Consider the following 18,233-nt stretch of genomic DNA (forward strand, 5'->3'; position numbering starts at 1 on the left):
TAAAGTATATTTAATTTTTTTAAAAAAAAACCTTGTTACTATTTCAGGGAGATTTTTTTTTTTTAAATGCAATAATTATTTTTTTCTACCATTGTTTTTTGTTGGGGGGTGGGGTGTTTCGCTTACTTCTTTAACCAAATGTAGCATACTCTGAATATGATGTGATTTTTCACGCATTTTCACATAGGAACTTATTAGGAAACAATACTCCTAAAAATTTCCTAAAACATTAGGAAAAAATATCTTATGAAAAAAATGCCAAAAAATAAACTTTTTAGAGGTTGGAAGTCAATGTGTTAAATTCTGCGCTGCCAACAACGAAGGACAGGTTTTGGGTATCCATGAAAAGCATTTTTTATTGTCAACGCGTTTCGATGGATGGATGGGTTTACGGAGAATGGATGGATGGAAGGAAGATTGTTAGCTAGATAAAACAGAGAAATAGATCATAGATAGCTAGGTAGACAGATTATAGAAATATGGATAGATAGGAGATAGAAAGCTTAATAGATAGACAAAAGATAGATGGAAGGAAAAGATAGATAATAGAAAGATGTCTATAGATAGATAGAAACTAAAATAAATATGGAAGAATAGACAAAAGATAAAAGAGACAGTAAAAAGATGGACAAAGAAACAGAAATAAATAATACTGGATTGCATTGTAGATTTATAGATAAATAGATAGATAGAAAATAGATATATAAAACATAGATCATACGGTAGATAGATGATAGATACATAGATAAATATATAGATAATATACACAGTGAAGGGAAAAAGTATTTGATCCCTTGCTGATTTTGTAAGTCTGCCCACTGACAAAGACATGAACAGAAAAATAAAATCCAGAAAATCACATTGTATAAAATATAATTTTATTTGCAGTTTGCAGTCAGAAATAAGTATTTGATCCCTCTGGCAAACAAGACTTAATACTTGGTGGCAAAACCCTTGTTGGCAAGCACAGCAGTCAGATGTTTTTTGTAGTTGATGATGAGGTTTGTGCACACGTCTGGAGGAATTTTGGTCCACTCCTCTTTGCAGATCATCTCTAAATCATTAAGATTTTGAGGCTGTCGCTTGGCAACTCGGAGCTTCAACTCTCTCCATAAGTTTTCTATGGGATTAAGGTCTGGAGACTGGCTAGGCCACTCCATGACCTTAATGTGCTACTTTTTGAGCCACTGCTTTGTTGCTGTGGCTGTATGTTTTGGTTCATTGTCTTGCTGGAAGACCCAGCCACGACCCATTTTTAATGTCCTGGCGGAGGGAAGAAGGTTGTCACTCAGGTTTTTACGGTGCATGGTTCCAGCCATTCTCCTATTGATGCGGTGAAGTAGTCCTGTGCCCTTAGCAGAGAAACACCCCCAAAACATAATGTTTGCACCTCCATGCTTGACAGTGGGGATGGTGTTCTTTGGGTCATAGGCAGCATTTCTCTTCCTCCAAACACGACAGTTGAGTTAATGCCAAAGACCTCAATTTTTTTCTCATCTGACCACAGCACCTTCTCCCAATCACTCACAGAATCATCCAGGTGTTCATTGGCAAACTTCAGATGGGCCTGCATGTATCTTCTTGAGCAGGGGGACATTGCGGGCACTGCAGGATCATAAACCTTTACGGCGTAATGTGTTACCAATGGTTTTCTTGGTGACTGTGGCCCCAGCTGCCTTGAGATCATTAACAAGTTCCCCCCTGTGTAGTTTTAGGCTGATCTCTCACCTTCCTCATGATCAAGGATGCCCCACGAGGTGAGATTTTGCATGGTGCCCCAGATCGATGTCGACAGTCATTTTGTATTTCTTCCATTTTCTTACTATTGCACTAACAGTTGTCTCCTTCTCACCCAGCGTCTTAGTTATGGTTTTGTAGCCCATTCCAGCAGGTCTATGATCTTGTCCCTGACATCCTTATAAAGCTCTTTGGTCTTGCCCATGTTGTAGAGGTTAGAGTCTGACTGATTAATTGAGTCTGTGGACAGGAGTGTTTTATAAAGGTGACTATGTAAGATAATTGTCTTTGTGATTTTCTGGTTTTTATTTTTGATAATATTAAAATTAATCTACCCTTAAAATTATAGACTGTTCATGTCTTTGTCAGTGGGCAAACTTACAAAATCAGCAAGGGATCAAATACTTATTTCCCCCACTGTAGATAGATAAATAGATGATAGATGATAGATAATAGATAGATAGTTGTTGTGACTTCGTCTTTATCTAGTTGTGGTTAGATAGTGACCATGATTCCCATTCCTCCCAGTTTTTGTACAAAGTCTGTCATGCACACCGGTGTCACTGCGGATGCTGGCTGACTGTATACACAGAAGTCTTTAAAGGAATGCAAATGATAGCTCTTATTGCTTCTATTGTTTGACGCATTTCACTTTTTTTTCATCAACTCATTTACATAAGTAAATACTAATGAGCTGACTAGCTGGGTGGTCCGCAGGGAAAAATCCTTCTTGTAAAGGAAAATAAGAACCCAACAATAGTTATAGTCTTCCCTCGATGCTGGCGACGCTCCACTATGGCCTGATACTACAAACTACCCAGTGCCAGCAAAGGAGCAGAAAAATGTCAGGGTTAATCAGATATATAAAGACATATATTCATTAAATAAAACCAAATAAATAGATAAAATAATTAGGCATGGGAGGTAGCAATGTATTTTTTGCGTGCACTTTGAGTGCGAGTTTGTATCACATGTTGGATGATTATATTATATTGTGTAGGTGATTTGACCCTTCATTTTTGAGATCTGATGTACCAGTCATGGGTAATCTAGTATAGAAATTCATAATAAAAAATGGTTTCAAAATGTTTTATTTTTTTTCGGTCCATGGAGCTGGGTGAGCGCTTGTTTTTTTAGCATCCTGAGCTGTCCTTTTTATTCTTATAATTTTGGGGTGCCTATGACATTTTGATCACTTTTGTTATTGTTTTTACTTTTTTTGAAAAATGGCAATTCTGGCTGGTCGATTTTTTTTCTTCTTTTCGGGGTTGAACAGTAAACTTTTTAAATTTCTTTATTTTTAATGGAGGGAGTTTAATTTTATGTTTGAAAAAAATAAACTATTTTTTATTTTTTCATTTTTACTGCAATTACAGGAAGATAACGGCTGTGCAACAGGGCACCTGCCTGGTATAAAGTAGGATCAGCTCCTTAGCAAGTTCCATACTTAGCTTAGTGACCTATGACAAAAATGTCAATGGTCGTTAAGGACTTAAGGGATGTCCTTCCTGGGGTTTTATTTGGCCATCAGGTTCCTCATGCCCACACAACTTCTCGTTCCTCTTCCTTGGGAAGTGGACAGGCCCAGGCAGGCTCTTGGTAAGTTTCGGTGAGGAGGAGGCCATCTACCTTGACCTTTATAGTCCATAGGGCCTGGGAAAGGTTTGTTAGGGACCCTTTCTACTTCTGGAGACTGAAGCTTTCAAAAATGTTTTAATCTTCATTACCACATCCACATCTTGGCAGACAATGCCCATTCATGTCCCATAAATGTTCTGGATGCTGGTTTCTGAAGATTGCCAGGAACCTTCTGCTGCGCGTGAGTCTTCCAGGAGACGAGGAGGTCTCTCCCCATTCTGGGCGCCTCTCTGACATGCTAAGAGAAATGCCAAATATGAAATATTGGTTAATTCCACATGGATAAGTCATGGCCTCGTTTGGATTGAAGGAGTTGTTTCCTGAAGACCACCCATACCATCAACCATAAATGGGGGTTGAGCTCTGATTGGCTTCAGCCATCTATTAGATGAATAGTCGTTTCTTTAAAAATCTGCAATGTAATACTACATTTCCCTTGTATTAGATTGCTGGAGAAGAAGGGGACATTTGGTGTTCATTTATCATGAATTGATAGAAACTTTTTTTTTCTCATTGGATAAAAAAAACAGATGAATCTCAGACTAAACTCTCATGGTAAAATCTGACACCCTGACCAAACTCTGATAATAAAAAAAAAAACCACTGATGAAACTGGGACTGATTTTCTCATACGAGAAAACCACTGACGTCTGAATGATTCCCTAACAAACATACTATGCTACTTTAATTTTTGCAGGTGCAATGCAGTCATACACATGGTCACTGACCTATACTGTCACCACAGCTGCCAATGGACCCGGAGAGAACACCCAGCAGATACCCTGTATGAGAAGTCCACACATGCCGCCATCTGTCACACACAGAATACCTGTCTATCCACACCGAGAGGAACATGGGTAAGAATATTAACAAAAAAAAAAAATGTCAACGCAACAAGTTTTTCTCATAAAAATAACATTTTTTAATGTTATTTATTTTTTTGCGAAGGTACACGGGAAGTTATAATTATGGAACCTACAGCAACCAGAGTCCACATCCGATCGCCTCACAATATACATCTCTACCCCATGAATCTGGGATTACCACACCACTCCATTATACAGCGTATCACAGAAGCCCGTCTCAGGTTGGTACCGGTTCAATCACTCCTTGTAGCCATTAATATCAAGCTAGAGCCCAAACCGCTAGCAGTATCGGGCAGACCCGGGGTATCCGTACGTTACATGGACAACCCATCTTCTGGACAATATTCAGCGCTTGATTTTTCCCTGTGAAGTCATTTCCAAGAAAATGAAAAATTTCTACAGGATTTCTCAACATATTAAACCCAAATTTGCCAACTTTTAACAGCTGTAGTCCAACAGTCAATGATTGATGTCGCTCTGGCCATACCTCTTATATAGTCCATGCCCCCTCGATGATTGCTTTCTTCTCACCCTTCTCCGCCCACCCAATGTCTCGTCCTCCCCACACATTCAAAAAACATTCCAAAATTCTTGATTTTAGGAAAGATTTGCATAGGACCAGGAGATTTATCTGCTGATTCAAGAGTTAAGAGGTCTCCACTTTTTCCCCAAGGTCCTCGGTACCTTACATGAGGTTGGCAGGTCTGATTAAACCTGGGTGGAGATACACTTTATACCGGGATGTGCCATATACTGCATTACCTATGCCTTCAGCATTAAAGTAAAGATATTACTAAATTCCCAATCTCGAATGATAGTGAGATGACTCTACTGATCATGTCCCAGACTACACAGCAAAGTGAGCTACAGTGAATAGTAAATGACAGCCTAGAGATAAGGTGATAACTTGCTGATTGCTGGGGCACATGTGAGGTTCCAATTTCATTCTGACTGGGCTTTCCGAGACCTGCTTAAAATCTGCATTTTTTGTATCGGCAGTGCATCAAAGTACAAGTATTCATAGACTGCTATCCTACATTACCTATGCCTTCAGTGGTGGAAAAGATCTGTTTTAAATACCCACCCTCTAATGATAGTGAGATGACTCTGCTGGTCAACTGCCAGTCTATACAGCAAAGCTGAAAAGTGAGCGGCAAAGAACAGTAAATGACACACTACAGATAAACCGACTGCAGATAAGATCATAACTTGATGATTGGTGGGGAACATGAGTGGTCACCACTCCACTCTGACAGGCTTTTCAGAGACCCGCTTTCGACCTGCTACATTTTTGGTGTAGACAGTGCAACAGAGTACAAATGCTTCATAGTTGGCTATCCTGTTGTGAAGCTAGTCGTTACTTATGGACACACCGTGAGGTAGTGAAATCAGGGAGTCCGAGGTCAAAAATTAATAGGGTACGTCATATAGAGGGTGAGGCAAAGGCATAGTCAGGTCACAGTCCGTGGTCAGAATTCCAAGAAGGTAGTGGATCAAGACAAAAAGGCTAGGCAAACAGATGATCAAAGGCAAATCCCAGGTCAGTAAACAAAGATCAAAATACTAGAACTCAAAGCACAGAGCAAACACACACCAACCTGAGCAGAGCTACAACTGGTTACACAGCCAGCTAAATAGCCTGGGAATAATTCTGAACAGGAGACACCTGTAGAAAACCCAGTACGCCCTGGCCCTGATTGGGCAACTGGACTGTCACTCAGTACATTGACAAAGAAAAACACACAGCAAACTGAACAGAGCTACAACTGGCAGAGATAAGAGGTACACAGCCAGCTAAATAGCCTGAGAATAATTCTGAACAGGAGACACCTGTAGAAAACCCAGCACACACCTGCCCCAGATTGGACCGATGAGCTGCCACTCACCACACTGAGAGGAGGAATGACACCTGCATTATATATGCCTTCAGGAGTAGAAGAGAGGCTATTAAATTCCCATCCTCTTATGCTAGTGAGATGACTCTGCTGAATACTTCTCAGTCTATACGGTAAAGCTGAAAAGTGAGCTACAGAGAACACCCCTACAGATAAGCTGATATTTGGGGTCCCTACTTCATTCCATTGGAGCCCTTCAGAGGCCACTATATTATTTTCTCATTTTACATTCCCTTTAATGAACTCTATAAGCCTGTTGACATTTGCCCCTTAATTCAGATTACACCAAGGGGTTAACACTTTACGCTAGCTTAGAGCTTGTTGCACCAGAAAAATGGTAATTTCCTGTTAAGAACAGCACAACAAGAGTTGCCTTCATCATCAGCAAAGATCACTGGGAAAACAGAACCAAAATATCCCTTATTAAACCGGATGCGCAGTGTGAAAGGTGACCGAGGCAGCAACATGCCAAAATCTGTGCAGATGGCATGGTCTGTAAGGACTGAATAGAGAGTTCACTGGAGAGCTGGTCAGACGCATGCCAGCAACACGGTCTTAAAACATTGTCTTTCAATGGTCTCTTCATGAAAGTCAGAGGAAAAGAAAAATAATGAGTCATTTTCAATTAGCTGACCCACGATGACAAAACTTTCCATCTTCCCGTCATAATAGCGTTTATTATACGCCACAAGTTACTCACAGTCTGTATTATTTTTAGAATATATTTTTTGTCCTTTAAACTTCTGACATTCACAGCTGCGGACGAGAAGATGGAAAAATAAAACATCTCTGTGCCGTTGTCTATTTTTCACAATCTTCCAACTAGTAGATGAGTAGGAAGGCTCATAAATCCGAGACAAGTGGCATATTCACGATGGTCGCAGCGAATGGAAATGAACGTAGCACTAAAAAATAAAATCCTATATTATTTCAAAACACTATTTTTCAGTGATCACTTTGTATCTCCGTTCATACTGCACACACACACAAATTATACACCATTTGAAACGTAAACTTGCCCCCTTCAGCAAGAAAATACCCAAACAAACCACACATCCATGATGTGATCACAAAATACACTTTAAACATTCATTTTCATAAATCTGCAGTAAGGAAAAATGACCTGCAGGTGGCACCACACTACCCCAAAGCACACTACCACAAAGCTGAAACAAATCCTAACATTTGCCTTGGTGGCATTCCAGCTTACCGAACTCCTTGCCCAGACGATTTCAGGCAGGTACATATAAAATATTTGCTACATACAGTATATACACTCACCGGCCACTTTATTAGGTACACCTGTCCAACTTCTTGTTAACACTTAATTTCTAATCAGCCAATCACATGGCGGCAACTCAGTGCATTTAGGCATGTAGACATGGTCAAGACAATCTCCTGCAGTTCAAACCGAGCATCAGTATGGGGAAGAAAGGTGATTTGAGTGCCTTTGAACGTGGCATGGTTGTTGGTGCCAGAAGGGCTGGTCTGAGTATTTCAGAAACTGCTGATCTACTGGGATTTTCACGAACAACCATCTCTAGGGTTTACAGAGAATGGTCCGAAAAAGAAAAAAAATCCAGTGAGCGGCAGTTCTGTGGGCGGAAATGCCTTGTTGATGCCAGAGGTCAGAGGAGAATGGGCAGACTGGTTCGAGCTGATAGAAAGGCAACAGTGACTCAAATCGCCACCCGTTACAACCAAGGTAGGCCTAAGAGCATCTCTGAACGCACAGTGCGTCGAACTTTGAGGCAGATGGGCTACAGCAGCAGAAGACCACACCGGGTACCACTCCTTTCAGCTAAGAACAGGAAACTGAGGCTACAATTTGTACAAGCTCATCGAAATTGGACAGTAGAAGATTGGAAAAACGTTGCTTGGTCTGATGAGTCTCGATTTCTGCTGCGACATTCGGATGGTAGGGTCAGAATTTGGCGTAAACAACATGAAAGCATGGATCCATCCTGCCTTGTATGGAGCATCTTTGGGATGTGCAGCCGACAAATCTGCGGCAACTGTGTGATGCCATCATGTCAATATGGACCAAAATCTCTGAGGAATGCTTCCAGCACCTTGTTGAATCTATGCCACGAAGAATTGAGGCAGTTCTGAAGGCAAAAGGGGTCCAACCCGTTACTAGCATGGTGTACCTAATAAAGTGGCCGGTGAGTGTATATGTCAGTGACATACATACCTCTGTGTTCATTATCTCATTAAATACATTTACATTTGACCAGCTTAATTTTCCTAAAATTGTCTGCGCCCCCCGACAACCAACGTGCGAAAATTTCACACAGGCCAACTAGTACATACAAAATAAAAAAAAAAATTATAATAATAATAATAATATATATATATATATATATATATATATATATATACACACAGTATACATATAAAATATAACAGTTAAACTGTAATTGTTGCAGGCCAAAGAATGAAATGACTAATTTTGTTATCATGTAGAATTTTCTGTGTTTTGCTGAAACAGGTTTTTTTTTTTCGATTTCCTGCTTATCTACTCAATTTTCATCTGGAAATCAACTAAAGGGAAAAGGTTCAGTCAAAGTGTGAGGCTCGGTGCTCTTGAACACATACAACAAAGGGGGGAGGATCCTTCTGCAGCCAGAAACGGGATTGTAAGAAGGATTAACATGGCTGATGTCCTAGGACACACAAATATTTATGACCTGAACCCCACTGGTCTCTACTTCCTTTTCTTTAAACCATAAATGGATAAAAATTCCTACTCCTCCAATCACTGTCTGAGGCGGGACACTGTTACTGCAAGTGATTGGCTGAGTGGGCCTTTCCTGTTACAGAAAGTAAATGAACAAATAGAGATTTCTTCCTGGTTCCTACCGGTCTCTACTTCTTGGTCCCATCCCATCACACCATAAAGGAACACGAATGCCCACTCCACCAATCACTGTCTGAGGCGGATCATCGTTGCTGCAAGTGATTGATTGAGTGGGCATTTCCTGTCATGGAAAGTACAGTGCCGCAAGAATCTTGACATCATACAGAAGCTACAAGGGATTGATGAGGGTGAGTATTACTTCTTTTACCTTTTTTGAAGGAGTCTGGACCCGTTTTAGCCTGGATCCTGTTCTGAAACAGATAAAGATTTCTTACCTTGTTCCCACCGGTCTCTACTTCCCTACAGTCCCACTCCATCACACCATAAATGGAAAGAAATGCCCACTTCACCAATCACTGTCACTGTTGCTGCAAGTAATTGGCTGAGTGGGCATTTCCTGTAATTTCTGGAATAAGGAAGTAGAGACCACTTAAGCATCAAAACTGAAGCTGTGAGGGTATTACTTCTTTTAAATTATTTTTCTAAGCTGACTAGACCTTTTTTTTAAAAATTTATTTTTTTCACCAAAAGCTCCTTTGAAGGCAGGAAGTACTGGGATACGCTTGTGCAGAGTATTCCTTTAATTGATATAGTGATCTCACTGTAAAGTAGTGAACCCAATGGTCCAAAATAAGATAAATGGTGGTTTTTATAGCAAATAAGATTCCACTTCTGATCATTTTTCTTTTTTTTTTTCAGTACCCATTCAGCAGCCAGACCCGGATGGATCCATGCCTCATGACCAGTACTCCGAGACTCCATCCGAGCCAGGTGACACCAAGATGGCAAGAAGTAGCATCGGGCAACTCTTGTTACTCTAGTCCAACCATGCACTCTGCCAGATATGGAAGCTCTACTGACATGTACGCATCTCTGGCTACAAGACGTAACTCTGACTATGAACACATGCAGCATTTTCCCGGCTTTGCCTACATAAATGGAGAAGCTAGCACGGGATGGGCTAAATGAAGACTGGCTTGGGAATTTTGGAACTTTTGAAGATTTTTTTCTCGTTCCTGAGATTCTATTAAAGGGATTAACACATCAGGCACAGCTTGGAAAAACAATGAACGTGTACAGAGGTCAACAACAAAAATTTTTAGTAGAAAAAGAAAATCTATCGATACTGTAGAGCACTATTTTGGGCCAACTGGGGCCTTCTATATGTTTTTAATTCCCACTGATTTGACCATACAAGTGGTGCCAGTTCCAGACAATAATTAATTTCTGTTCTAACAAATTTTTTTCTGTAGGTTCATAGGTTCATTGGAGAACCATACTTATGTATTTATTTTTATAGTTGTGTTGGGACACAACCGGTCAAACAAGGCAGGTACCTAAGGACCACCCGAAAGGCGGGTGAGAGGTATCTCCTCAGATCTGCCCTTGGTACCATTAACTTTTCAGATATGTCCATGCTAAATCAGGAGGCACTTAATAATAATAATAATAATAATAATAATAATAATAATTATAATAATAATAATGTGTTTGGGACGCCTAAAGTCAAGGTCAACAATATTTGCCTAGTACCCATTACCATGGCTAAACTCTGAACTGCATCTAGTTTTGATCTCTGCTCCTGAATCTTTCAGTGAAATATTTAAAAAAATATAGTAAAATATAGAGAAAAAAAAATATTTTGAACAGTGGTCTGTTATAAAAGAATATATGAAGATACCCCGTTTCACGAGCACTTGGGTCGTAGACAGTATTTCCAAGGCCAATAAGCAGTTTGTTTCCATCTCACTGCCCTATATCTAAATACCTTCGACGAGTTAGAGAGGCTTTTAGTGCCCTTTCTGGCACCCATCTCCAAGGACACATTCTCCTATCCTTCCCCCATATACGCCCTTGTTGTAGGAGCACAGTTCGGTTTTACCATGGCCTGGAATATATGACTACTACGAGCTGTGGTGTTGGTCATGTTGCCAAACTTCCAACCTTGGAATTTCCATTCTCACGCCAATAGTCTCACGACCGCCAGTAGGAAAGAGGTGTGTTTTATAAAAAACCACACCCAAATATGCCCCTTTATGGTGTGGAGTATGCCTAAGGTGGGGCTTAAATATCCTGAATTTTTCACTGAAAATTTTTGTAAGAATGAATTTTCATGAAGTTATATGACTCTCCCAGAAATGTCCATAAAACCCTCCAGAATAGTCAGTTCAAACACAATTAGCACCTTGTTTGAGGTTTTGGGGACCGATCCTGAAAGAACCTGAACATCTAGGAGGTCTGAATGACATCTCTGCCTATGAAAATGGCTGCCTCTTTGTTGGCAATTAGTTTGCTCATTGCTGTTTGGAAAAAAATACAAAACAAAAAATGTAAAATATATCCTTTGACAACGGTTGTGTCTCTAAAATGTTGAGCCGTTGGAGGTATAGTATAGGTTGGGAAGGATTTCTAGAGGATTTCTAGATGCCATTGATGGAAGACACTGTATCGATATATCATGCATTTCTCATGGGTCACCATATGTAAAAAAAAAAAATTTTTACTGCACCCCAAATTAGACTGCGCAATTCCCATACGGCCAAAAAAATATGTATCCCAGCTTGGTGGAGGCCAAAAAAGACCCTCTGTTGGATCAATGGGGGTGCCTTGATATAGACGTATGCTTTGGAAGCTATCCTGGCGCATACAATAAACAGATAACCCAAGGGCAGTATAAAGGCGATCTTAGATCCATTTGGCCCTTTTTGGTACAGGGCCAATAAATGGCCTAAAAAAAAAATTAAATAAATCACCCAATGATACATTATAAATATACGACTAAACATAAGCCCCCTTTTCCTTCTCTTGTCTCCAATAATATCTAGCATTTTCACCAGGATGGTACCGCCAAGTCAGCTCTGTGTACCGTCATTTATTAAATGCATCCTCTACAATAAATATTGGGGGGAAAAAAATAAATTAAATATATACATAATTTTATTTACTGTATATATTGCATTTTCAGGTATGCAACTTATCAGGGAGTTGTAGATCTGATAATGCAAAATGCAGGCTACAAGTTTGGGATGAAAACCACAAAAAGAGGAAAAAATCCTCCAATATTCAAGAAAAAAAAAAAAAAAAAAACAGGCAGAGTTTTGGGATGAAGCCTAATCAGACTTTCATGACCATGTAATGGCAAATAATAGTTCATTCTAAAGTGTTAAGCCTTATTGCATATTTTTATTGTTTATGTGATGCCTTCTCACCCAACAATGTGGTCTTGCAGAATTAAAAGCCCCCATTGGTCAGTCTTTTTTATGGTTGAATAATGTTACTCACCTGTGTTAGTACATTGGAACAGAGGCACTGATGATATAAATAATGTATTTAGCACAGCCTGGGCTGGAAAAATACAGACAGAACCCTTAATTGTGTTCATTTGCTTTAAAGGAGACTTAAAGCTTGTCATTTATAGTCAATTTTTTTTATCTGATGTTAACAGAGCCGTTCCCCTGAATCCGGCGATGTTTTTCTTTTGTTCCTGCGCCTCTCCGTTCCTGAGATATCACCCCATCTTCTCTGTATATAAATCTTGGGGGTGTGGTCTTCAAGTAGTCACACAGAGGAGAGTTTAAGACCACACCCACTTAGAGAACAAGACTAGATTTACATACAGAGAAGAGGAGGCCATATCTCAGCAATGGAGAGGCGCAGGAACAGAAGAAAAACAGCGTCGGATTCATGACGACAGTGGCATTTACACCAGGTAACAAAAATTACATATTTCTGTTGAGTAAAAAGTCCCTTTAATGTTCGTACCCAGTGCTTACAATATTTCTGATTTAGCGACTCTCCAGTATTTCAGTCTGCGGAGCAGTTACCTATATAAACGAGTAAGACCAAGTCTTTCAACTCACATTAGAAAGAACAAAGTGCAACTAAACGTTTTTAAAAGTCCTGATATGTTGAAGCTACTATTGTAGTTTTTATTGAATGGTTTCAGTGTCCTGAGATCACCACTGATCTTTCAAGGAGGGAGCAGAAACACTCAGATTACTACTAAATGGGCTATCCACTACCCCCTTCCACATTGTTATGCCATGTAAGCTCTGCAGCCCATTAGCTGCTGCTATTGGGTTGCTGTGCTCTTACTACTTCCTTTGAGCAATTGGTGGGTGTATCAGGACCCGGATACCCACCGATCAAAATTATAATACAGTGGCTACAAAATATGAAAACTTTTTAAAAGTTTAGTTACACTTCACCAAGTAATTTCTTCATTTTTTTTGTATGCAGTATCAGCCTCATGTACTATCAGGCTTATCCCCCTTCCTGTATTTCAAGGAGGTTAGCATTTTGGCACAAGTGCAGAGTGATTCTGTGTTGTCAAATCTAAAATGTTGGCAATTGGACTAGCATGGCCATTAAAGGGAATCTCTCAGCAGGTTTTTGTTATGTAATCTGAGAACAGGATGACGTAGGGGCAGAGACCCTGTTTCTAGTGATGTGTCACTTACTGGGCTGTGATTTTCTGTTTCTATAAAATCAGTGTTTTATCAGCAGATTATCACTACAGGACTAGTTGCTTTGTGCATCCTAGTCCAGCCACGCCCCCAACACTGATTAGGAACTTTCAATAAAGCAGCCAATCAGTGGTGTGGGCGGGGTTATACACAGCCCAGCATTCAGAGCTGCAGCAGAGAAAACTGTGATTGTATCACAACTGCTGCACCCAGTAAACTAAGTGATACATCGCTGGAATCAGGGTCTCTGCCCTGACATCATGCTGCTGTCAGATTACATATCCGCTGACAGATTCCCTTTGAAGCTAGTATAAATTTGAACACAAGGATAAAGTTCTCTATTCCAGGTCAGCTCTCCTTAAGCAAATACTTGCATTTTGTATTAAATACCGATTCTTGCACGTCTTTTCTGGCGCCCTCTGTTATTCCTTCTGGAAATATGAATAAATTAACAAATGGGTCTTTATATTAATTCCCCTATTTAATAGAGTGTGTCCTTCATAGTCAGCACTGATTGGACAGTGTCAAAAAGTGAATGACCACACCCACATCTAGCAACACCCAGTTGTCTATTTAGTTATACATTTCCTGGGGGGGAATAATAGAGGAACGACATGAAGTCAGAAGAATAGATGACCCCAAATTGTTATTTTATGGGGAAAACAAGTATTTACTAACACAGCCATGTCAGAAGAGGCGGCAGATCCTCGAATGTTTGCGATGTAGTATGTATCAGCAGTTACACCAGTGCCTTGAGGGATTTGCAATGCGGTGTTAGTGGGTTGTTACGTCTAATGGTAGTATTGTAAGGTTTGTTTCTCTAGTAGATGAAATTAACAGGAATATATTTACAGAAACGCACTGAGGAAATAAAGTGGACTTATTACCCTATGGGTAAGACAATAATGAATGGTCGATATAACGTCGCGGCAATTTGTAGATAATATATTGCTAGCAGCGAGTGTGATAACCGTGCACGTTGCAATTGGAAATACACATATTATTTGTACAGCTGTAAAGCGAGTGTTCACGCCAATAAACAGTTTTACTGGAAATTTACTATTCCACTGTTTTGCTTGTAAAGTTTTTGATTGTACTGCGTGGCACAGTTCCAGATGAGTTGTAGGGTGGTTCACCATAGTGCCGATGGAGAAAACACAGCCTATGACCAGTTTCACATGTCCGACCTTCACAGTCCAAGTACAGACCACTCACAGTTCTCCAGACCCAAACTCCACAGTGTAACGCCGGCGTCCCTGCATGGTTCCTTTTCCTCCTCCCAGCAGGGACGTCGACATGCTTAACGCCGCAGCTGCTCAGTGACATCCCATGCTCCGGCTTCCGCAGTGACTTCCTTTTCCCAGGGCTAGTTGGACACATTGTGAAAGTTCCCCGGCAACGTGCTTAGGTAGCGTGCGTTCCCCACTCCATAAAGGGATAGCGTGTCCACTCTGGAAATGCCCACAGCCGATAGCTGGGAGGCTGTCACGGGTTTACCACGACAGAGAGAGTCCAGAAGATCGCGGTGTCTGATTTCACGTACTCCTTCACTAATTAGAAGCACTTCACCATTATATTAAACAGTGCAAGTGTGAAGATCTGAGGTTGTGGGTTGTAATAATCACCTAAGCAGATTAACGTACCATACATACTCGAGTATAAGCCGACCCGAGTATAAGCCGACCCCCCCAATTTTGCCACAAAAAACTGGGAAAACTTAATGACTCGAGTATAAGCCTAGGGTGGGAAATGCAGCAGCTACCGGTAAATGTCAAAAGTAAAAATAGATACCAATAAAAGTAAAATTAATTGAGACATCAGTAGGTTAAGTGTTTTTGAATATCCATATTGAATCAGGAGCCCCATATAATGCTCTATAAAGTTTATGATGGCCCCATAAGATGCTCCATACAAAATATGCCCCATATAATCCTGCATAAAGGTTAATAATGGCCCCATAAGATGCTCCATAGACACATTCGCCCAATATAATGCTGCACAAATGTCGATTATGTCCCCATAAGATGCTCCATAAAGATCTTTGCCCCATATAGTGCTGCACAAACCTTGATTATGGCCCCATAAGATGCTCCATACAGACACTTGCCCCATATAATGCTCCACAAACGTTAATTATGGCCCCATAAGATGCTCCATACAGACACTTGCCCCATATAATGCTCCACAAACGTTAATTATGGCCCCATAAAATGCTCCATAAAGATATTTGCCCCATATAGTGCTACACAAACGTTGATTATGGCCCCATACGATGCTCCATACAGACACTTGCCCAAAAAAGAGCTGCACAAACGTTGATTAAGGCCCCATAAGATGCTCCATACAGACACTTGCCCCATATAATGCTGCACATAAGTTGATTATGGCCCCATATAGACACTTGCCCCATATAGTGCTGCACAAACGTTATGGCCCCATAAGATGCCCAATACAGACACTTGCCCCACTTGCTGTTGCTGCGATAAAAAAAAAACACATACTCACCTCTCCATCGCTCAGGCCCCCAGCACTTTCAATATTCATCTGACTTCGTTCCAGCGCCGCTCCATCTTCAGCGTCTTCTGCACTGACGTTCAGGCAGAGGGCACGCACTAACCACGTCATCACGCCCTCTGACCTGAGCGTCACTGCAGAAGACGCTGAAGATGGAGCGGCGCCGGAACGAGGAGCAGGTGAATATCGCGCAGCGTAGCACTCCCCTCCCCGTTATACTCACCTGCTCCTGGTACGGTGCAGTCCCTGGCTTCCCGGCACCGCAGCTTATTCCTGTACTGAGCGGTCACCGTTAGCGCTCATTACAGTAATGAATATGCGGCTCCACCCCTATGGGAGGTGGAGCTGCATATTAATTACTGTAATGAGCGGTACCATGCTGGGGCGCCGGGGAAGCAGGGACCTGCAGGGACCGCGCCAGGAGCAGGTGAGTATAATTAGACAGCCCCCGCTCCCCCTCCCCTGCTGACCCCTGGGTATAACTCAAGTATAAGCCCAAAAAAATGGGCTGTAAATCTCGGCTTATACTTGAGTATATACGGTAATTATTTTTATTCCTTACGTCCATGGTCTTACAGCAATTTTGGGTAGATGGTCACAGTGCAATGTCCCCAATCTACAAGGTCCCATCCTGTGGCCGATAGTGAGTATCTCCTGGTAGAGGGCAGTGGAACTATCTCCCAACTTTTGGTTGGCCCAAAACTTTTGTGTCTCCTGCCGGTATAGTCTGTAATCAATAGTCCATGCTCCTCCAGATGATGGATATCACGACCATAGTACGTGTATCCCACTCCAGACAGCAACAACAGTCCTTAAGATAGTTTCTCACATCCAGAAAATGCATATCACGACCGTATCACATGTACCCAGCTCCAGCCAAAAACAACATACAGTACAGCCGCAACCAGGGTTCTCCATAAGCTAGGTTCAATGATGAGCAGACCTGTATTCCTCCAGATGGAACCATGGTTGCTTGGGCTCTTCCTGAAGAGAGTTTTTTTGCAGAGGGAGCCAGAGACTTTTTATATCCACAGCTCCCATTCAGGACATTCTTTCACAGGACTGAATGAAGGTGGAGAGGTGATCCTTCCTTGTTCGGGGGATTGCCAGTGTTTGTTTCATACTGCCTGGTTCTGGAGTTGGAAGTGTGGGTTGTTTGAGGAGGTGTTAGGAGTGTTGTTCAGAAGACTGTTGCTTGGTGATTTAGCTCTTATTTCTTTTTTACTTCCCGGTGTTCTACTCTGTTGTTTGTGAGTGCATATTTGTATCATTGGTATTTTCATTTATCCCTGTACATCATCCCTTGTTAGTCTGGTTTGTGTATTCTTATACATTACAACTCCCTATTTCCCTCGGTGAGGAAGGGGACAGATTAAGGCTGATTTAGGAGCTCATCGAGGCCACATCCCTTGGCGTCTTCACCATCTGGGGAGCAGGGATAGCTGGAGCGCCCCTAGCTTTAGGGATAGGGAAGGAGCTACTAGCCCTGGGATACCCTGCAACAGTGTTGTGGCATTAACACTGGCCCAAATAATTTTTTTATCCATCATGGCTCCAGTGACTGCTCTGGCAGGGCAACTGCAGCAACTCAGCCTTGAGGAGGCAGACCGAAGCACTGTTATTTTGCAGCACCCAAATATATCTGGTTTAAGAACTGCGACTCCCAGGCAATCCCTGTCTAAACCCAAGATTGCTTTACCTGACAGGTTCTCTGGTGGATGAGACAAGTTAAAGGCCTGTAAGCTTTACTTGAAATTTATGTCCTCTCCCTCAGGAACCAAGGAGCAACTGGTGGAGATTGTAATTTCTCTCCTTCAGGGTGACCTCCAAGCCTGGACATGTTCTCTCCCAGCAAACTCTCAGCTGCTTCAGATGGTTAAGAAATGTTTTCAGGCACTGGGTCATATATAGGACGACCTCGACCACGTCTCCCTGGCCAAGTCTATGTTGCATCACCTTCAGTAGGTAGAGCGGCCAGCAGAGTATTGCTCTAAGTTTCGGATGTGGTCCACAGATACTAAGTGGGATGACTTTTGGTCCAACTGTAGTTCACTATAAAGGGGGAGTGTTTTTTCTGTGGTGGAAAGGGTCATTTTGTGGGTTCTTTTCCTTCTGTATCCCGCCGTAAACATCCGCAAGAAAAGTAAGTAGCCGGGTTGCGGGGAGGTTTCTTCTGTGGGTAGGTCACAATTTTATTTTCACCGGCTGAGATCCATCTGGGCAAAATTAAGGTGGTTATTTCAGCCTTTCTGGGCAA

The 18,233-nt window shown here is 41.4% G+C and overlaps 1 protein-coding gene across 2 annotated transcripts in view; it reads left to right on the plus strand.

Moving 5' to 3' along the window:
* RFX4 (regulatory factor X4) overlaps positions 1-14,490 on the plus strand; it is an 83,869-nt gene extending 69,379 nt beyond the window's left edge. The window contains exons 16-18 of one of the 2 annotated variants that reach the window (XM_077266469.1): positions 4,073-4,232; positions 4,324-4,462; positions 9,696-14,490. In XM_077266469.1, coding sequence (XP_077122584.1) covers positions 4,073-4,232; positions 4,324-4,462; positions 9,696-9,965 — 569 coding nt within the window. In that variant the 3' untranslated portion in view covers positions 9,966-14,490. The remainder of the gene's footprint in view (positions 1-4,072; positions 4,233-4,323; positions 4,463-9,695) is intronic. The other variant, XM_077266470.1, reaches the window with a different exon arrangement.
* Positions 14,491-18,233: the final 3,743 nt, after the last annotated feature.

Source organism: Ranitomeya variabilis, chromosome 5, assembly GCF_051348905.1.
Source record: "Ranitomeya variabilis isolate aRanVar5 chromosome 5, aRanVar5.hap1, whole genome shotgun sequence".
Lineage (NCBI taxonomy): Eukaryota > Metazoa > Chordata > Amphibia > Anura > Dendrobatidae > Ranitomeya > Ranitomeya variabilis.